Genomic DNA, 22,880 nt, shown 5'->3' on the forward strand with positions numbered 1-22,880 from the left:
AGTCCTTCCCAAACACTTCTTCTACCTCTTCTGGGCTTTTACGGTCCAAATAAGACCGTAACAATTACGATCCAGTCTCATCTGTGCTTGTGCAGTGAACAGACTCTTCGCTCTGTCGCTCTCCCTCTAGTGACTGATAACAAAAAGGCCTTTTGGTATCCAGGCTGGAGGAGTTGGCTCTTTTTCACACACCATCTCTGTCAGCACCTCTCCAATCCCATCTCCCCGCCGTCACACTTTTCTTACCCAACCATCCCAAAAATGCTGTGGGCAGGGCTAACCCCGGCCAAATATGGGGAGGCCATGTAAACAAGGCCTCAGCTCTGTCTCCTGACTCCCCTCCAGTCTTTCAAGCTGAACCTCAAGAGTCAGAGCCACTGCAAAGACACTGACGGACCGAGGGATTGTTTTTACAGTCGTAACGCCTGTCCTCACCTTTCACTTGTTTAATGTTGACTTGGCACTGTGTTTGGATGGTTACTGAATGTTGCAATTCTGTGTCAATTCTAATGTCTTCATGGACTCAATGGGGTTTTGTAATCAACATCAAGAGTTTAGGTTAAAATGTATGTGAATTTTACATACAAATTATAATAAATATTACCGTTAGGTAATAGGGGTCAGTATGACTTTTTTTTTTTTTTTTGAGGGTGAATTAAATTGATCAGTAAAGTAACATTTATAATGTTAAAAAACATTTCTATTTTATTATATTTTAACTTTCATCAAAGAATCCTGAAAATAAAAAAAAACAGATCCTGAAAATTCAGCTTTTACATCACTGGGACAAAATACTACAACAATTTTTTTATTAAAATAAATTAAATAAAATCCAAGAGAAAACAGTTATTTTAAATTTTTATAATATTTCACAATATTACTGTTTTTACTATATTTTTTGATCAAATAAATGCAGCCATGGTAAGCATACACGATTTCTTACATAAAAAAAAAAAAGTCTTGCTAACTCCAAACTTTCAAATAGATATTATAGTTTGTAAATTAAAGTCATATGAATTTTAGGCCAAAATTATTTAAAATTAAAAGTTAAAATGTATATACTGTATACTGTCTGTAATTTGCATAATATTTTCATATACAAGATTAATACTATATATAATAATATATAATTATATAATCAAAATCAAAAACTCAATTAATATTGACCTGCCAAAAACAACATGCATAATAATAATGCTATGCGAGAAGAGTATATACAAAAATCTCATTGCTCACTTTTCACAATCCCTTCCAAACTTTCCATTTCGCTCAGAAACATCACGTTATCAAAATTACATTTGTATGGACTTGCAGAACATATTAAACCAAACAATGCCTATTATAATAAACGTTCATGACAGCAAACTTGGCATTGAAAACAAGACATGGAAAGCTATTTTGATGGCTTCCAGCCCAGCGCTGAGGCAGGCAAGTGTAGTGTCTGTGGTTTCTGAGGTGTACAAATATCAGCGGACCAGCAAAGATTGGCCTTGTTTTGCTCTAACCTTGCCAGCAGCTCTTGTTAAACAGCGAAGTGCTATCTGTGGTCAAGACACGAAGCAGATAAGACATCAATTACTGAGCTATTAACATCCAAGAAGGGATAAAGCATTATCATCTTAAAATTCTGCCCTCTCATTTGTGGGCTACTGTAATTACGGCGCTCGGTACAGATTGAGTGAGTTTTAAGATAGTGGTTTACTTCTCTAGTACTGTAAGGGAAAAAAAACACTGCATGGATTTAATTCTTCAAAGTATGTAAGATGCAATTATATCGTTCACCCAAAAATGTATATTTTTCATCATTACTTGTGTTGTTCTAAAAACTCTTTGACACTTTCTTCAGTAGAAAACACAAAAGAGAAGGCTTTCCAAGCTGCTCTCGTCTATACTACAAACATGGATGATGGTTTACAATATATTATAATCAACCTCCAAAATTCTGAAGTCATGAAATAGCTTTGTGTGAGAATGTTTGGGATCAGCAGTCCCAAACATCATTTCCAGAGCATCTCACGCGAAGAACATTTTACATTTTAGCCAGTCCCTCAAACAAAGCTACAGCTATTACTAGCTTTGCAAAACTATGACTTTAGAAAACTTGGACTAGAGCACAAGTCACACAAGTGTAACTTTTGGAACTTAAACAACACATTACAGTTTTCATGCACTGATTTTTTTTTTTCGATTCCATATAGAAAGAAAGCATCCAATATGCACATTTAAGTTTTCATTTTATTACACTTTTTTTGGCATCTGTAAATGTAAATTACAATACATCTTTAAGAACTATGTATTTAAAGACCAAACTTTGCAGTTTTATTACGATCTTTATTCTTCATTTTATTTTATTCTTCATATATTATTTGCCTGATTTATTTATTTAGATATTAATAATATATTCATTTATTTAACATATTGTTCCTAAAACACTGATTTTTTTTTCTGGCAGTTTGTCATATTTTCTGATTACTAAGTGGTAAAAAGAAATATATAGTATACCCGCTGTAAAATCTGTTTTACTCCTATGAATTTTGAACCAGGTTTTATCCAATGTTCAGATTCTGGTTCTAGAAATGTATGCAAATTAGCACATATTTAATTAGACAGTGCATAATTTGCATTTTTAAACATTACATTTGAGAAAATTGTAAAACAGAACATTTGTCTTAAAGTACTGTGATTAATCAATTGGGAAAGCATGGTGATTATTTTAGCCTATTTTCCGGTTGTGTCTTAAAATAAATGAATGAATGAATAAATGAACAAACGAACATTCGTTCAAACTAATTAATAACCTCTTCTTTCATTGTATTGAAACAAGCATTGTGAATATCATGCAAAAAAGACACAAATTGACACAATCAGGGATTTAGAAAGAAAATAATGACAATTTTTAATTTGTGGGTGAACTATTTCTTTATGAATATGGGGATTTGCTGCACACCACAATTACGTATTAATCATTTCCACTGTATAGTTTTTAAAATACTTCAGACTTTAGCAAATGAAACATTAATAGCTGCTTAATCAAGCAAATAGTCAGTGAAGGAAGGACAGCGTTAATGATGACGCAAGTTCACTGTTCTTGGTCTATCAGTCATTCTCTCCTCTGACAATGTCAGTCAGTCCTTCAGTCTCGGCAGACGGGACGCATGAACTCCAGCACAAAGGCATAATGTCTGGCTGCTTATCATGTCTCTGGAGTCGGTCCTCTGGCCGCAGTCACTCAATGGAGATATTTGACTATGTGACAGGCATCTAAATTCATTTGCAAATGTGCCCTTTCCATTCAGCAGTCCTTACTGACTGAAGACAGACTCTGTTCTGCATGCAGGGATGGGCGCTCAATGAGCAGCAAAATCAGCTTATTAGAATGATTTCTGAAGGATCGTGTGACACTGAAGACTGGTGTAATGATGCTGAAAAGTCAGCTTTGCATCACAGGAATAAATTACATTTTAAAATATATGAAAATGGAAAACAGTTGTTTCAAATCTAAATAATAATTCCCAATATTACTGTTTTTACCATATTTTGAATCAAATAAATGCAGCCTCTGTGAGCATAAGAGACTTATTTCAAAACACTTAAAAATCTTACTGACCACAAACCTTCTTATAAAGGGGCATAAAACACTGCCAGGGGGTAGTTTGGGGTCTTGCCTCTTGACCGGAGATTTGGATTAGTTTACACCCCTCCTAAAGGAACACTCCACTATTTTTGAAAATAGGCTCATTTTCCAACTCCCCTAGAGTTAAACAGTTGAGTTTTACCGTTTTCGAATCCATTCAGCCGATCTCCGGGTCTAATTTTCAAAAATAGTGGAGTGTTCCTTTAAAGGTGGCAGCCAAGAGCCTCCTATTTCTGCCTGCCCTATTTAAAGCAGGGACTGGTCAAGAGGGTGGCAAACTTTATAGCCTTTATAGCCCATCATCTCAAATGTCTTCAACAGAGAACAGAGTAGAATTTAAATGTGGGCTAAACTGACTGGAGCTCCTAAAATTTGACCCCAGGGATATTAAAAATAACACGACCATACAGTCTCGACCGTTTTCAAAGTATTTTTTGGATTGCAGTAATCAAAACATACTCGAGTCGAACAGATAACAAGCACGCCGCATGGGTGTTTTCGAAGACAAAATAATTTATAGTTGTAGTCGTTTTGGACATTGTGACTGGACAGGATTGGTCTGACTGTCTCCTCACAGCATGAATTGCACAATTCTCAGCCAACGCCTGGAATATTTCACCAAATGCCACTGGAAGCTGACGAGGGAAATGGAGGCTTGGGACGCAGGGTGGTGTGGAGTGACTGTGGTCAAATGCCCACAGGGAAACTGGGCTCTGTGGGATGTTTTCTATTCAATATTGGGATTGTACCAGTCTCCAGACCACCTCCAGACTATCCACAGTCCTTTCTGATGCATACCACACACACAAAACAATCACTAAATCTGGTTAAAATCACCATTTTTGGTCTGATTTATAGATGCTGGTGAATAGATTAAACTGCTCTACAAAACATACAATATGCAACCACTGCAGCACTGAGTATGATTTCTTATTAATAATAATAATAATAATACATGATCAGATTTTTAGTATGTGAATTTAATATACAAATTGTTGTACATATACAGGTGCATCTCAATAAATTAGAATGTTGTGGAAAAGTTCATTTATTTCAGTAATTCAACTCAAATTGTGAAACTCGTGTATTAAATAAATTCAAGGCACACAGACTGAAGTAGTTTAAGTCTTTGGTTCTTTTAATTCATTAAAATGTTTGGGGTCAGTAAGTTTTTTTTTTTTATGTTCTTGATGTGTCTTATGCTCACCAAGGCTGCATTTATTTGACCAAAAATACAGTGAAAACAGTGATATTGTCAGCATATTAGAATGATTTCTTAAGGATCATGTGACACTTTATACTGGAGTAATGGCTGATGGAAATTCAGCTTTGCATCATAGAAATAAATTCTATTTTAAAGGAAATTAAAAAAGAAACCATTAGTTTATATTGTGATAACATTTTGCAAGATTACTGTTTTTTTTTTTCTGTATTTTTGATCAAATAAATGCAGCCTTGATGAGCATAAGAGGCTTCTTTAAAAAACATCACAAGTCTTACTGATCCCAAACTTTTGACCGGTAGTGTATATATAGTTTATATATATATATATATTTCAAGAATCCTGAAAATTTTTTTTATCAGTTTCCACAAAAATGTTAAACAGCAAAACCGTTTCCAAGATCGATAATAATAAGTAAGCACCAATTTTTATAAAACTGTATAACTTTTATATGAATCAATCGATAAATTGCAGTAATTTCTTCAGGCATTACAAATGGCTGGTATATTCTAAGAGTGACTGAATCTTGCACACTACTGGTAGTCAAAATCTAGAAAGTTGGAGAAGACCTTTTGTATGTATGTCACTAAAACATTTTATAACAAATAAGGTAAAAAGCTATATAAACTAAAGCATATGCAGTACTTCCATCCAAACCTCAACAGATTTGCATACATTTCCTCCTTGCATTCCTCACTCTGACTTTCCCTCTCCAGAGAGCTGACCCACCAAATGAGGATGTCTCAAAAAAGGACCACAAATCACATGTCTAAGGACCAGAAGCACACCACAACTTAAAATAAGGAGGCTCGCAGTTTAGACCACAAGGGTGTGAGGACAATTCCAGTGACACGGCCATGTGAACTCGACTCGACCTCTGTGATCAACACTACAAACTCATCTGATTAAATCAGTCTCTGTCGCGCCGCACGCACAGATTATCAGACACGTGTACACAAACAGCTCTGTCACAAAACTCCAATGAATGCTGATGATTTGATGTGGGACCGATGGATGACCCGAACACAAACTCTACAGTATGTGAACTCTGAGTGACCATCATTAGTTAATAAAGGAATAAGCAAAGCTAGTGAGCTGCCTCGATGTCTAAAGACTAGGCAGATGTTTATTAGGGAAGCATCCAAATAATGCTGAATAAAACGAAAAATGTTGACTCGCAAATAAATTAATAAATAAAATATTCATTTATAACTTATTTATTAATAATACATAAATAGTAAAAAAAAAAGTATAATATTTTTTATTTAAAATAAACAAATAAATAAATAAAAAATAATGTGTTTATTATATTTTCTTTATAATAAATAAAGTAAAAATAAATTATATTTCTTATAAATAAATAAATAAAAACTTTTTTTATAAGTGTTTAGAGTACCTTACAATGGAAAAATTACAAATTTGGAGGATTTACAAGCAGAAATGTAAAAGTAGTAGTTTTAAAGTTGTTTGAAGCGAAAATAGAACTGATTTACTACCATTCTGGCTCCACTTTTGAGAAAGTCTAATAATGTTCAGTCATTTGTTGATAATGAGGCTACAGCTTCACTCACCCTCCACTGAATCTTCACAGCGCTGGTTGAAGTTCTCGTAAGAATCCCAGCGAATCAGAGGATCCTGGGTATTGTAGTCCACAGAAACACTGGGCCCGTTCTCAAGGTGGTCCATTCCTATGACAGAACATCCACACTCAGAAGCTGCTAGGCTCAGTTTATGTTCTATTTACAAAATGTATGTCATTTATTTAATAGCTGAACATGAATGACAATAAAAAGAGTTCTTACCTTGGATTTTTTCTGGGCCAAAAGAAAAGACAAATTCCACTTTTCCATATTCAGGAAACCTGTCATCTGAAAAAAGAAATGGACTGATCAAGCCAGTGTCATCAATACAGCTGATTTAATTAAAACAAACAAACACAGGAACACATGAAACCAACCAAACCTAGTCTGAGATGGCAGAGCATATTGAAACTTCTTACTATACAAGACTCAACTGAGGCAAATCCAGCGTACCTTTAAATGTTTCATCAAGCTCATCTTTGCCGAAGACGATGCCCAGATCGTGGACAGCACAGGTGTGAAACTGCACTCTGAAGATGACATCACGGGACGGGCTGCGGAAGCGCTTGTGGTAACACTTGAGCTGTAGACGACATGAGAAACCACACGTCACATTACAGCAACAGGTGAAACACAGACTGGAAACGGTAAAAGAAATTACACACTATTACTAACTGAAAATATGCTGCTTTTCAGCCAGACAGAAGAAGGTCATACCAGTAGAAGCTTAAAGCATTACAGTTACAAACAACCATAAATGTTCCAGGTTAAACACAAGTTAAGTTTAATTAATAATAACATTGATTACCACTTAAAATTATTTTGACATTAATAATAGTTATAAATCAATCGAATACATATATACATACATAAATAGTTCATAAACCATTAAATAATAAAAACAACAATAATAATCAAATAATGTATTGTTATTAACAAATAATGGTAAATAAATACATACATACATAAATAAAATAAATATATATTATTATTATTATTATTATTAACAATTGATAGTTATAAATGAATCAAATACATATACACATACATAAATGGTTAATAAACAATAATACATTTATAAAACAATGACAGACAGACAGACAGACAGACCGACCGTTTTGGAGGATTTCATAAATAATAGTGCTGTCAAACGATTAATCGCGATTAATCGCATCCAAAATAAAAGTATTTGTTTACATAATACATATGTGTGTACTGTGTATATTTATTAAGTATATATAAACACACACACATACCGCATATATTTTGAAAATATTTACATGTATATATTTATATTCATATAAATTATATCATATATAAATATGTTTAATATATATACATAACATTTTTCTTAAATATATACATGCATGTGTGCGTATTTATATATACATAATAAATATACACAGTACACATATGTTATGTGAACAAAAACATTTATTTTGGTTTGTTGGATATATCAACAAACTGATGAATTTCCATTTGGTGGTGCTGGCACAGAAATTACACACTTCAGCTTTAACTGATAAAACATTTGCTTTTTATTTTGGACGCGATTAATCGTTTGACCGCACTAATAAATAATAAATAAATAATTAACAAATAAATAAATATTTGCAGTAACTTTCATACAAATGCAGCAACACTTTCAAAGATTTACAAACGGAAATGTGCAATTGATCATTTTGTTAGATACAAGTTGTCTGAAGCGTGAATAAAATAGATTTACCACTTTTCTAAAAGGATGAATTTCTGGTTTGCATTGCTGGTATAATTCCTGTGAGTGGAGTTTGCTTCACTTAAACTTGTAACCACAATTTATGCTTTTATGTTTTCAGCTGAGGGATGAGTTGAAATGACTTTCTGTCAGTAGATCTTAACTTGTATTGAACCCAGAACATTCCTTTAGAGCATGGCAAATCATTCAAATGTAATCTCGCATCAACACACGCATATTCAGCACAGAAAGTTCTATTCATGTGCTTGGAACAGATTGTTTGAGAGGTTTTGGATGCTGGTCGCCTCGCCTTCCCATGGTGCAGCAGAGCCAGAGATGTCAGTATAGTGAAAGTATGTAAAACAACAGAGCCTCTCCAAAACCCAGACAAGGACATAAAAATGTCCTCACTGGCCACTGAGGAAACTGTATCCCTCTTTCTGTTGCCCAAAATAACTATAATTAACTTACTTAACTTAGGGCAGATGAACAAAAAATGTACAGCTTTTCAGTTCGGAGAGTGAAACAAAACAAACACGACCGAACTGAGGAAGATGGGGGCTGGCAGAGCATCCTGCGGTTTTCCCAAACTGCAGCAGAGGCTCAGCCGCACACATGGGGGGTCTGCCTCGGGAAAACACATCTCAGTGAGTCACAATTAACAAAATGAAGCTTTTAAAAACAAGCCACTTCTCTGAGAATACAAAAAACAAAAACAAAAAAAACAATAAAGTCATGATGGAGATTAAGCAAAATGGATGCATACAGTACCAACTATTGATAAATATTGCAAAATAGAAGTGTTTTCAGTTGTTACCTCAAACATTTGAACCCCTTTGTTCCTCAAGGGAAGCTTTTTCATGCTAGGCGTATATTGATCTACAATATGCTTTGGCAGAAGTGCAGTGCAATGTTGTGGTTCGTGTTCAGGTTAGAGTCCTCTATAGATCAGCTCTGATTGATTTTGCTTACTAAGGACTTCTGAAATCGAGCCCATCAGAGAAAGAGCCCCTCTACAAGCGCAGCATTATGGCAGATGATAAAGCACTTTGCTCTTTTTGGCTTTCTCTTCCAAAAAGCTTTCTGAGGTAAAATGCAAATAAATTCATGCAGAGAAAAGTGGCTCTCATCAGGAATGAAGGACTGATGGATGCCTTTCTAGACATCCTGCTTTATTATTGGCATGTTGCTCTGAGAAATGCCCATAAATGGAGGAAGAACTTGTGCCAAGCTGCTTTCCCCCAGTTTCTGAGGTCTTAATTCAACTCTGAACAGATCATATTTAACCCAAAATCAAAGAAAAACAATAAGAAATTACATTTTATGTATGACAATTTCAGGACCAGCAGGATTTGTTTACATTGTGACATTGATATCACAACAATTAAGCGCGCACACACACACATACATGTATATATTTAAGAAAAATATGTTATGTTTATATTAAATATATTTATATATAATATAAATGATATGAATAAAAATATATACATGTTAATACATGTAAATATTTTTAAAATATACACTGTATGTGTGTGTCTTTATTATATACATAATAAATATAAACAGTACACACACACACACATATTATATAAACAAAAACTTTTATTTTGGATACGATTAATCATGATTAATAATATATAATAATATAATTAATCAATAATAATAATAATAATAATAATAATAATAATTTATTATTATTTAAATAAGGACAAAAGTACAATACAGTACAATAATAATAAACAAAAATTCACACACATACACTGAGGTGAAAATGTATTAAAATGTATTAAACTGTCATAAAAATATGTCAGATCCATACGTCCTTAAAATAGACTTCACTGTCTATTGAATATGAATTCACTGAATATTTTATTTTATTTTTTATTTTGGGGTGAAATACGACTTGGATGTTTTTTGACAGGTTTTGTGAGATTCATTCTTACCAGGATGTCTCCTTTCAGAAGCAGGCCGGGCTCAATGGTGATGCAGATACTGGTCTGACTGTCTCCTTGGACGTTACTGCAAACCATCAGTTAGACACACAACCGTTAACCACAAAAAAAAAACACATTAAACATAAACATAAGCCTAAACTTATCAATGCATGGCTGCCAAACGTTGTATTTGCATTTAACAGAAAGGGTCATCCCTACTGATAACAACACAGCTGCAGTCTGAGAGCATGCAGGAAGCTACAGCGGCCGAGTTCAGTGATGTATGGGAAAAGCACACGTGGGCTCCTCTGAGTGTGTGTGATTCAGAAACCCCCCAGACACAGAGGGCCGCCTGTGATTGGACGTCTTGAAGGCTGGGCTACATGCCAGGGAAGCATGAGCAATACCGTGTAGGAAAACATGGGGTGTTTCTTACTAGATCCCAGATGTGTAGACGGGCTGCATAGCCTGGTAGATCTTGAGGAAAGGGCGGCAACCTGAGAAACCATGAGAGAAAGTGAAAGAGAACAAAGGCGGCGTTACTAGAGCGGAGTATCTAAAGGGCTCATCACGTCTTCCTTTTGGAGCAAAAACTGTCTCTATAACTCTCTCAGATCCTGTTTATATGCTTCTCTGAAGATAAACAAGGCGAGACTTTTTTATAATGTTTATAGAATGTTTACAGGTATTTACATGCATCTCAAATGTACTTCCTAAGAATACATGTGATTGGATTTTGTCGAAGAGAGTGTATGAAATATCATAACTACATGCATAATTTATTTAAGCTGACCTTCTATTAAAGGTGGGGTAAGCGATTTCTGGTAGCCAATGTTGACATTTGAAATCACCAAAACAAACACGCCCCTACCCCAAAAGGGTCTCACCCTTATTTTGATAGCTCCGCCCCACACATACGTACGCAACCCAGGCAACGATTAGTTCTGTGAAACAAAGCAAGACCAATGTTACACCGTGTCTACACCGGACACGAGTGGCGTGGCACGACAAAATACTATGGAACTCATTATAATCAGTGATGCAGTCTACACCATAGATATATATACATATCTATGGCCTACACTGGATGCGGCGTGGCACGACACTACAAGAAAACACTAATAAAGAAAGTTTCCCCGACAGAAAACTGCTGCTGCATTCTATTCATGATGTATTGACACAAATTTCAAATGATTTTCAACGGTCGCTTTGTCGTGTCCAGTGTACTAGACAGACTTTAGCGGTTGCGGCGCAGACATGGTGTTGCTCACCTATTGAGAAGAAACAAAGCAACCTCGGCGTCCGATCGCAGGCCTTCCGCTCCTTGAGTTCTCTCTAGCGCTGGAAAGCTGATCCGGTATTTACACGGGTCCTACTTCTTGCCTTAAGCCTTCTTTTGTTCCTTAGACGTTTTCCTTTTTTTTGTTTTTTATCCAGCATCTCTATCTTTCTGTCGCTCGGCTGGGCTAATGTCCGTCCTGTGCACTGAACCCTCTCTCCTCCACATCATGAGTAGACACGCCCCTTACTGCTGATTGGCTCCAAGTTTGTTTTGCTAGTCGGCCCGAATCAGTTTTCTAAAGCGTTTTTGAAAAATTGCTTACCCCACCTTTAATTAACTGAACTTTGTTGATATCACTCAAACTTAAGACAATGAATTTACTGTATATAGTTGTAATTGTGTTGATTGGATGGTTTTCCTTTAAAGTAATGGTTCTCAAATTTTGAAAGATGGTGGACTAACGAAAAATCATAACCACTTAAACCACTAACTAACTAACTAACTAACTAAATAAATAAATGTACTATTTCTGTATCCAAAGTAAATGAAAAAAAAATTTAATAAAGCAATTAGCCCCGTGAAGCCGTGGTTTACAGTGAATTTATAACAGCTAAGGGGGTTTTAGGCACTCCGCTTCGTGTCGTCAAAGTCTCTTTAAGACAAGTCATGTCACTCGGCAGCCATCTTTGAAACGCCTCTCGGGCATGCAAGTGCAGCTCCTACCCCTTTGAATGGGGAAACATCAAATTCTCCAAAATTGTTCGCTAAGCTTACGATTAAATTTCATATTTGAAATCACCAAAGAAATCTGACAACAACTGTGTCATAAATGGTGTTTATTTTGCTCAAATAGCGTTATAAAAAGCGTATTTTTCAGGCTAGATCAGCCAGTGCACATGCGCAGTCCTAAGAGCACGTCTCAGAAAGCTGACTGTTTCTATAGCAACCGGGACTTCTAATGGCAGCTGCAGTGATGCGCTGACTTTACCGATTAGCGATTGGCTCTTTCATTCAGAAGGCGGGGCTTCCTGCGATTGAGCATCCATATTGAGCATTGCATTTTTCCCCATTCAAAACAATACGAGTGATACGTCTTGGCTATTCTATAGTCTTTGGCATCGTGCCTAACAATGCTACTTAGCTGTTATAAATTCACTGTAAACCACGGCTTCACGGGGCTTATTGCTTTTATAAAACGGTTATTCCATATACGTAGTAAGGTTTCACAAAATAAAACAGAGCAAATAAACTGTAATGATATAAATAAAAACAGTATTCTTCCACCAAACAATGTAGTTCCTCAGAAACAGTTGTGGTTCCAACAAAGTGGTTGCCGAGCAACACACAGAAGTAAACAAAGGTGTATGTTTGTAGTGTAATTTACAAACAGCTTAGAACGCGGCTCAACCAATCAGAATCAAGGACCGGAACTATCCGTTTTATAATGTAACTTTTAAAAGTGAGTATATTGTTCTTACATAATTGATATCATTACAGTGTTGTTTTAGACCCTACTGACTTATATTGTATGGACAAAATTTTTTTTTAAAAATACATTCTTCTAAATATCTTCATGTTTTGCAGAAAAAAAAATTAATAATTGTAATTATTTTGGGGTGAACTATGCCTTTAAAATAATAAGATAATTTATCGTTATGAGTTCTTTAATCAGTAAAATCGATTCAATGTCGGTGCTTTTTATCCATAATTTTATTATTATTAATTTTTTTTTACAATTTTTTATCTTTTTTTCTATTTTTTAATCAGCTGACCACTTGGAAACCTTTACATAGCACTGATTTGAGAATCAAGCTGCACGTCACTGTATAGGGAGGATGGATTCATTTACACTACAAATGCGATGCGGTCACATGTGTTTCTGACTACCTCCGACTCTGGTTTCAATGATCAGATCACAAAACATTCTGGACCCTGTCTACACCTGTATTTAGCGCTGACCTCTTGTGATTGGATCACCCGAGACGTGTGTAATAGAGCAGCATGTTGTCAGTCTGACAGGGAGGCGTCAAAAGCAGCGGGAGTCGAGATGGACCCCTGAAACCTGCCTTCAACACCTCCAGCAGTCGCTGACAAACGGCCAACAGTCAGAGCATGTCAGCTCACCTCCTTTGGACTCGAAGTTTGGGATCCCGTGCATGATGACGTGGTGCAGAAACAGGGGCTTGTTGTTGATCTTGATGCGGCCGGAGAGCAGACCGCTGAAATAACGCACATACCTACAGCAAAACAAAAGATTATCACAAATAACAGAAGCAAAACAAATTAGTGGAACACACTACACACAAGATTACAGACAGCTGGGGAGGATTGAGATATGAAGAGTCTGCATCAGGGATATCAAATTACTACTATTTCTGTATCAAGTAATTTAAAAAAAAATCAATAACAATAAAGCAATCAGAAAGATAAATGTACAGTATGATGGCATTCCCAAAAGTGCATGTATTCATGTCCTAGGCTTTGAGATCATCCTTTTTATGCTTTCTCTGATAAATACAAAAAAAGTAAATAAAATACAAAAACTATGAAAAATAAAAAACAATATATAAAATATGCATATCTAAAAACTTACAGTATATAAAATATAACGATATAATGATATGAAATATAATAAAACTTTACAATAAGTAGTTATATTATATATAGTTATAATATAAGTAGTTTTATATTATAAAATATAAAACTTTACAAGTTTCAGTTTGTTAACATTAGTTATGACATTAGCATTAATGAATAAACTACAAATATGTTTAAAGCATTTATTAATCTAGGTTGATGTTAATTTCTAAATATACTATAATATAATAAAAATGTACAATAAGTAATAATATGATAATAATATATAATAAAACTTTACAATAAGTTTTAATTTGCTAGCATTTATTAAGGCATTAGCATTAATGCATGAACTAACAATACTTTACAGTATTTATTATTATAGGTTAATGTTGATTTCTACATATACTGATACACTTTTTTAAATTTAACGTTGTATAAATTAACATAAGTTAATGTTAACATCTGAACCATATTGTAATATGTTACCATGAACAGTATATGCTTACAAAAATAAGTATATCTAGAAAAATAATAATAAATATTTACTGTATTTTTACTATTTTTAAATAAGCTACCATTTTCAACAGCATATTAGTTTTGCTGCATAAACCTTCATAAAATCTTGAGATTTTAATGGTACTGCCATTGACTACTGAAACAAACAAACAAACAAAAACACCAGTTTAGAAAACACAGATGCACCTGTTGTACAGTATTATCTCGCGGAGTGTGTGAAAGTCTTAGGTTTCAAGCAAAAGACATATTCATGAAAGTCATATTACATAACATACTACCTAAACTGTTGTGAAGACCATTTAGGGTCATGAGACGTTTTGATCTGCAGTTGTTTCCAATCTCTTAGCACAGATGTTAGCTTTTATAAACAGGAAAAAGCATTTTTCTTCCTGAAGGTTGAGGCCGTGTCCCAGGAGAGGGACAGTGCATTTCTGCATCTTCATTGCCGAACGCCCGAGGCCTGGTTTCCCATGAACATTCACTTGTTCCTAAGCTCCTCTATTCCAGAAGAGCAGAACGCTGCTTCTTTCCTCCTGGAGCAAAGCTCTTACCATGACTCTGCCTTTCCATTTTCCATGAAGGGAGCGCAAGTATGTGCCCCAATGAAATCTAGATTTAATGAAGCCTGAAGTGCCAGTCCTTCCATACACAGATGGAATGCCTGATTCTGTAAAAGCAGCACATCCGTGGCCAAGTGTTCCCTTATGAGCCATAAATGTGTACTGAAGCACAAAGCGTATGTACACTTATATCAGTGCCTTTGGGTTTGAAACTGTATAATGGAGTTCAAAAAGCTGTGAAACTACTGGTGAAAATATTTATATTGTACATTCTTTTCTTTAATATATCATTTTTCCATTCACAATCAGCATTGCGATCTTGCATCAGTGGAAGCGAGAACATCTGACTGTCTAAGCAAAGAGTCATATGATCATTGCCACTTATTTTGCTTATTTGATTAGTGACCTAATAATAGTGCAGAGTATAAAATATTCCTTTTTGCACATAATTCATAATTATCCTTGTTTAGAAATGTGTAAACTACCAAGTTTGGTCTTGTTTTTGACTCCACTGTACATATAAAGCTAAACAGCAGAATAGATGACACTGGCAACCACTTATGTCTAATTATAACTCAGGAAATAACAACACAAATGGCCGGCATCCCAAACAAGGCCTTCCAGCATCTCTCCAGCACATATTTGTGAAATTATCATTCTTTAGGAATTCTGACGTACATATCTTCCACAACTAGTATGTGCAGATTTGAGCGTTTGAGAAATGAGGATGAATTTGGCAGGATAAAAGCATTCCAGTGTAAATTATTAATTACCTACTAAAGAAAAATATACAAAAATACATATATATTTATGCAGACACGCATACTTACCATGCAAAGTCTGGGGTCAGTTTGATTTTTTTATGTTTTTGAAAGAAGTCTCTTATGCTCACCAGTGCTGCATTTGTTTAATCAAAAGTACAGTAAAAATTGTGAAATATTAAAATTATTTAAAATGTTTGTAAAATGTAATTTATACCTGTGATGCAAAGCTGAATTTTCAGCATCATTAATCCAGTCTTTAGTGTCACATGATCCTTCGGAAATCTTTCTAATAGCTGCTCAACAAACATTTTTAAAATTTTTGTGGAAACAATGAAACATTTTTAAGGATTCTTTGATGAATAGGAAGTTTAAAAGAACAGCATTTCTTTTAAAATAGAAATTGTAACGTTATAAATGTCGTTGTTATCATGCTTGATCAATTTAATGTGCCCTTGTAAAATAATTCATTTTTCACTGACCCCAACATTTTGAATCATAGTATACTATATATGCCTATATAAATGTACGCCTTACTATTTTTGTTAGTAGTACAAAAAAAAATGTTGCAGTGAGTTGAGCTGCAACTGCAGCAATAATTTGAGCACATCTGATCTGAGACCAGTTGTAGTGAAAGATATATAATTTACATGTACAATAGTGGCGGTCCTGAGGCGAGATCAGACATGAGGTGCTTAGAAAACCTTGGAGAGATTACGCAACATCAAGAAGTTTTACGTTTAATGACATACTACACTGCCATAGGGTACGGTTAGATAAACAACACATAACCTAACTTACCGTAACAAAACTATACAGGCATCGTTTGCATGTTTAGGGCTGTGTTATCAGGAGGGTGAAGCTCATAAATCTGAACAATGGCTGAAGCTGAACGCTCAACAATGAGGGTCAAACTCATAAAGCACAAAGATAAGCGGTCAGATGGGGAAAACAAAGCACCACTGACCTTCTCTGGGAGGGTTGACCCACAGGAAGCACTTTATCTTCATAAAAGCGCTTCATGGCGAACCTGTCCAGAGCCTGGTCTGCACTGCAGAGGCAAAGGAAACACACATTATTGTAAACGCTTTGGTCATTTTGTCCAATACAAAAAATAAAAAAAAACATTCATAATAAGCATCTTTGTCTTGTCTTCCAGGAAAAGTATTTAAATGTGCTTTTTGAATTTACTGGAAGCTTTTTATTAATTAAGTAATTAGTTAATTAATTCGTTATATTTATATAGATGATCCTTCGGAAATCTTTCTAATAGCTGCTCAACAAACATTTTTAAAATTTTTGTGGAAACAATGAAACATTTTTAAGGATTCTTTGATGAATAGGAAGTTTAAAAGAACAGCATTTCTTTTAAAATAGAAATTGTAACGTTATAAATGTCGTTGTTATCATGCTTGATCAATTTAATGTGCCCTTGTAAAATAATTCATTTTTCACTGACCCCAACATTTTGAATCATAGTATACTATATATGCCTATATAAATGTACGCCTTACTATTTTTGTTAGTAGTACAAAAAAAAATGTTGCAGTGAGTTGAGCTGCAACTGCAGCAATAATTTGAGCACATCTGATCTGAGACCAGTTGTAGTGAAAGATATATAATTTACATGTACAATAGTGGCGGTCCTGAGGCGAGATCAGACATGAGGTGCTTAGAAAACCTTGGAGAGATTACGCAACATCAAGAAGTTTTACGTTTAATGACATACTACACTGCCATAGGGTACGGTTAGATAAACAACACATAACCTAACTTACCCTAACAAAACTATACAGGCATCGTTTGCATGTTTAGGGCTGTGTTATCAGGAGGGTGAAGCTCATAAATCTGAACAATGGCTGAAGCTGAACGCTCAACAATGAGGGTCAAACTCATAAAGCACAAAGATAAGCGGTCAGATGGGGAAAACAAAGCACCACTGACCTTCTCTGGGAGGGTTGACCCACAGGAAGCACTTTATCTTCATAAAAGCGCTTCATGGCGAACCTGTCCAGAGCCTGGTCTGCACTGCAGAGGCGGTGATATGGCTGCTGGACACATATTTTTTTTTCCCATAAAAATAGACTGAATAGACATGAATAGACTTTTTGCATCAGGGATGAATTTGATCAGTACTTAATTTGAGTCTTGAGATAAATCCGCCTTTGTAAAGTGATGCGATTTGGCAGTTGTTTTTCCCGCCGGCACCCGCTCATGTGTTACCTAACGCATGGCCGGTCTTGTGATGTGGGATTAAGGTCTTTCCATAATAAGCGCTCAGAGGAGCATCTTTAATTCAATAAACACAGACAGCACTCTGTCAACACGTCTTACCTCGCTGATATGTTGCTGTAATGCATGTACGCAGCCACAACTACCCCCGTTCGACCTCGGTTTCCCTGCAGGATGAGAGGAAGATGGGATTATCAATGAATGCAATACATTATTTCATGCCTCCATTATTATTATGTAATCAATTTTTGATTTTTTTTATAAATTTTTCAAATGTAAATAATATTAGTTTGTTTATTTTTATATATCTTACAATTAAGTGAACTTCTAACATGAAAAATTGACAGTTTATTTATTTATTTATTACTTTTTCCTTTTTCCTTTTTATAATCAAACGGATACAAACAAAGCACATTTCTCAAGAATAAAGATTTAATACATTTACATTTCAATATAATATTTTTATAGTTTTTTTCTGTCCTAAAAATTTTTTTTTTTTTTTTACCCTGTTAGTTATTTGTAAAACCCTTTTAAAGGAAGTGGCATCATCTTTTGTTGGGAAAACAGTAGCACAAATATTAGCAATTGATAAATTATGAGATGTTTTGTGGTATAAATTAGTATTACATATCAAAACATTAAATTGTGTTGTGTGCAAATTATAAATTAAATTAGTATGTATAATAATATCATAAAGATATAAAAAACATTATTTATTATTTATATCATATGAATGACAGCATAAAATAATTATCGTTCAAATTATTAAAAATTTAATTATTATAATGTTATAATTATAATGTTAATTAAAATAAAATAAAAAACTTAAACTTGTTTTATTTCAGTTAGTTTCCAAGGCAGCATTTCTAATTTTCAATTAGTTTAAGTTGAAGTACTAAAATTATTAAAACTAAAACTGAAAAGAACAAAACTAAAACTGTAATTTAAAAAAATTTAAATAAATAAAACGAAATAGTTAAGTATGTCTAATAAAACCAACAAAAACCCAAACCAAAATTTCTAAAACTAAACTAAATTTGAAAATGTAAATGGAATATATAAAAAATAAAAACTCAAAGCATTAATAAATACTATAATGCTATATTATGTTCTAATACTAATGTAACACTGTTCCAGAGTTCAAAAGGTACTTCAGAGCACAAATGACCAAAACGTCACGATACATCAGGTCAGCAAAGAACTTAAAACAAACTATTTCATGTATGGTTTGAGCCATTTTAAACACACAGTTGCGTTCTTTCTGAATGAGTGAACATTTCCACCATCAAGCCATCGCCTCGTGTTTCCACTGTTACAAAGAACAACACAAGTTGCCATAACAATGCAGTGTTTATGGTTTCCTGTTAAAAAGGCAGCATATTTGCGTTTAAGACATTCCTGGCCCTTTATAAATCCAGATCACAACCTCTCTTGGCACTTCTTAAAGCTCTCACGGAGCTCTAGTAATGGGTAAGATGCATCTTGAGGGTGTGGAAAGAGTCGGGTCTGTTTGAAATCAAGTGGGAATACAGTGAAAAGGTTCTCTAAAAGCAGGACAGACTTGCGCGCCATTGAGAAGGTAACCCACAAACTCCACAAGAGGCTGTTTTTCTGACGTTTATACTCACGGACAGAATCCCTTTCATTAGCGAGGCACTTAACGATACCGCTATCCTCAAAAACAACAAGAAACATTTTACAATCTAACTTCAAAACGCGTTGTCATCCTTCTAATGTTTGTAAGTGGTAACCAGCTATGTGACTTAACCAGATCAGAAGGATACATTCAAATGAATTCTTTAAGAAAACAGATTTGCTTGAACCTCAAGACAGGGTCAGGCAAAGGCTTTCAAAACAATAGCCAAGTATTAACTTTACAAGTAAAACCAGGCATGTTTTCTTACATAAAGACATTGCAATTGCATCATAAATCACACTGTCCAGACCACCATGACCTTTAATGACCCCACACCGTCCCAGGTTATTAAGAGCTGCCTGAGAACGCCATCTACTGACAAACCACTATGGCTGCTATTTACAGTAACTACAATGTGCAGATGAAAAAATTATTAGGCAAACATAACACTACAGCTCTGTTTCAAAACCTAGTGAGCTGTCCTGCTAGCTACTGCCTAGGGAACATCATAACTCGCATCAAGCCTCATAAGGTTCAAATCACAATAGATTTCAATAGAGTCAGCATGTTGCTAAACTAACAACACAATATTTTAATAAGCATTAACAAAAACTTGTCTCTTATTAGGATTGTAATTTACTTATCTTTACTGATAGTTTTTTTATTATTAACTTAAATAAATAGGCCTACTATAAATAAAAAATTTTATGTAAAATATATATTTACATTTATGCATAAATTAGATTATGTGATTGTCTGTAAATGTAAATATTTATATTTTAATATAATATAATATTTTATATTACAATATAATATAATATTTATTTTTGTGATTTTTGGAGCAGCCTTCGTATCAGTAGTGCACTTACAAAATTTTAAATCCCATCTGACTAGGTTTTTTACATACTGCGTGACATTGTAATGTTTGTTGCTAGTGTTGCCAAAAAACATGTCTCCCATTCCTAAAACAGAAAAAGCACAAATGAAACAGTACCTTATTGTGTAAGACCACCACATTGTGACTGTCAGCGTTCATCCAAGTGTCCATGGCTTTGCAGATGCTGCAGATCTTATCCAGGGCTGGAGCATGATGGTCCGGCCAGCCAAAATCCAGCACCTTACGCAAACAAACACACGGGCTGAGATAGTATTGCAACTACTAATACACTTATTTTAGTACTCAAAGTTATTGAGTTTTGAGGTCTTACCAAGTAGTTGTCACCATGTTTGGAGCGTAGCATGGTGGCGACTTCCTTTATGTTACCGCTGTAGCTCGGCTCTTCTACATTACTGGGGAAGCTCACAGAAATGATGCGCTCTGTGATGTAGACCAGGTCCACCTCATAGTTTTCCTCCATGGCCTGGATCAAACTCAAGCTCCTGCAAAAACCAGAAGATCAGAGAATGGATAGAGAACTTGCAGTTCAGTTTACAGTTCATGTCTACAACCCCTGGTGTGCAACGAAGGCAATTCACAACTCGAGCACGTCAAGCAAGTCTTGTGTCTCAGCACATGACATCATGAAATCATCACATTTTTTTCCTGAAGAATGCCTCACCTCAAACATGTCAGCGCTGAACAGTCTATTAAAGCATATCTGATGTTCAGCATGGCTTGAATAAAATATAGTGGGGAAAGATTGATCGCAGAGATAAACAAAGGAGATATGAAAATATCCTGCATTCCCTGTGCGCAGCAGGGCAGACCAAGGAAAACAATTTGGTCACTGGTGAGACGTAAGCCTGCCAAGGATGTAACCACAATCAGGACCCCCATCTGTGACCTCACTCTCTCCTCAGGTCTGGATTTCAAGGCAATCAGAGGGAAGTAGAGCCATCTTTTAATCTATGGCTTTGTTTCAAAACCTAGTGAGATTCCTAAGTAGGCAGCATTTCAGTGTGCTCCCAACATTTTTTTTTCCAAAAGGTAGAATGCATTGTGACGAGCTCTATTGCATTTATATATTCATTCAGTACATACTGTATGTTCAGTATAATGTAAAACAGACTCTCATCCAATAAATATGCATTTTTGTGTTCATTTTAATTTTTATAGTTTATTTTTTTAACATTTACATTGTTAGTTTTGCAACATGCTACCACCAAGCTTTACTGAAATCATGAGCTTGCTTAGGGTTCACTTCTATAGTGAGCAGTGCTATTTGTACAGTGTGCTGCCTTAAAAGCCAACAAGTAGGGAGCAGAGAGTAAGGCAACTCACTATGTTTTGGAAGAGAGCATACAAACCATGAGTAAATGAGGGCCAAAGTGTTTGAACTCCGGCAGACTAGCTTTTGGAAAGATACCTGTTGGTGAGGCCCATTTTTAGCCTTGAAAATCTGGATTCTGTCATGTTTTCTGGGCATTGCAACCACAGTAAATCATGTAAATCCCTCAACGGCTGATTTTAATAGAAAAGCGGTTTGCATTCAGTGCATGTTGGATAAATAAATGTAAATAACGCATGATTGTGAGTGGTACATGACATATAAACATTGTACTTGCACCACAGTCTGGGAAAACATGCACAACATTGCACAACTCTCAGGAGATTCTGGCTGATCTCAGTGTGTGGAAAATACAAGGCGTAGCAACCCCTAAACAGTCCTTTAATGTTAAGGATTTCCCCCGATCCCACAATATTTTGGAAGCCCAAACGTTTTGTGCATTCATTCACTTTTAAGCAAACATATTCACTAAGCACAAATAATCCATCTTCACCAGGTTCTAAGTCTATTTGTCTATTACTTTCATACTAAAATCAGAAGTAGATATTCATTAAGGCCCCGTCCACACGGAGACACGTTTAGCTGTATACGCATACATTTTGTATCGTATAGGCGTTTCGTCCAGACAGATCCGGCGTTTTGGGTGAGTGAAACCAATATTTTTTGAAACCGGGTCCCAGAGTGAATAAATCTGAAAACGCCGCCCTTGCGTTTTCGTGTGGAAAGCATGACGTCATCAGCCCACGTCTCGCCCCTAGTCAGACACCGCTACGTCACGTAACAGCAACAAAAACATGAACAAACACTGAACGATTGTCTTTTTATTAACTAACATTAACACGGATTAATAAATGTATTGTTCCATGTTCGTCCAAGTCTTCTTCTCCATTTTTAGTGCATCTCTGTGGCAGAATTACAGCACCACATGCTGGTCTGGCATGTATTCTATATTGCTTTGTGTCGGTTTCGTGGCTTCGTGCGGACGCAGCTATTTCTTG

At 35.2% G+C, this 22,880-nt stretch overlaps 1 protein-coding gene across 2 annotated transcripts in view; it reads right to left on the bottom strand.

The window, feature by feature from the left end:
- The window catches only part of LOC107744820 (tensin-1-like), a 267,547-nt gene that overhangs the window by 46,720 nt on the left and 197,947 nt on the right, over window positions 1-22,880 (bottom strand). The window contains exons 7-16 of one of the 2 annotated variants that reach the window (XM_016558643.1): window positions 20,815-21,034; window positions 20,649-20,771; window positions 18,121-18,185; window positions 17,731-17,814; window positions 13,494-13,606; window positions 10,524-10,584; window positions 10,097-10,172; window positions 6,890-7,019; window positions 6,659-6,724; window positions 6,428-6,544 (exon numbers count right to left, since the gene is read on the bottom strand). In XM_016558643.1, coding sequence (XP_016414129.1) covers window positions 6,428-6,544; window positions 6,659-6,724; window positions 6,890-7,019; window positions 10,097-10,172; window positions 10,524-10,584; window positions 13,494-13,606; window positions 17,731-17,814; window positions 18,121-18,185; window positions 20,649-20,771; window positions 20,815-21,034 — 1,055 coding nt within the window. Of the gene's footprint in view, window positions 1-6,427; window positions 6,545-6,658; window positions 6,725-6,889; window positions 7,020-10,096; window positions 10,173-10,523; window positions 10,585-13,493; window positions 13,607-16,753; window positions 16,834-17,730; window positions 17,815-18,120; window positions 18,186-20,648; window positions 20,772-20,814; window positions 21,035-22,880 lie in introns of those variants that run through there. The other variant, XM_016558642.1, reaches the window with a different exon arrangement.

The sequence above is a fragment of the Sinocyclocheilus rhinocerous genome, unplaced genomic scaffold, assembly GCF_001515625.1.
Source record: "Sinocyclocheilus rhinocerous isolate Xijiao unplaced genomic scaffold, SAMN03320098_v1.1 scaffold528, whole genome shotgun sequence".
NCBI classification, from domain to species: Eukaryota; Metazoa; Chordata; class Actinopteri; order Cypriniformes; family Cyprinidae; genus Sinocyclocheilus; species Sinocyclocheilus rhinocerous.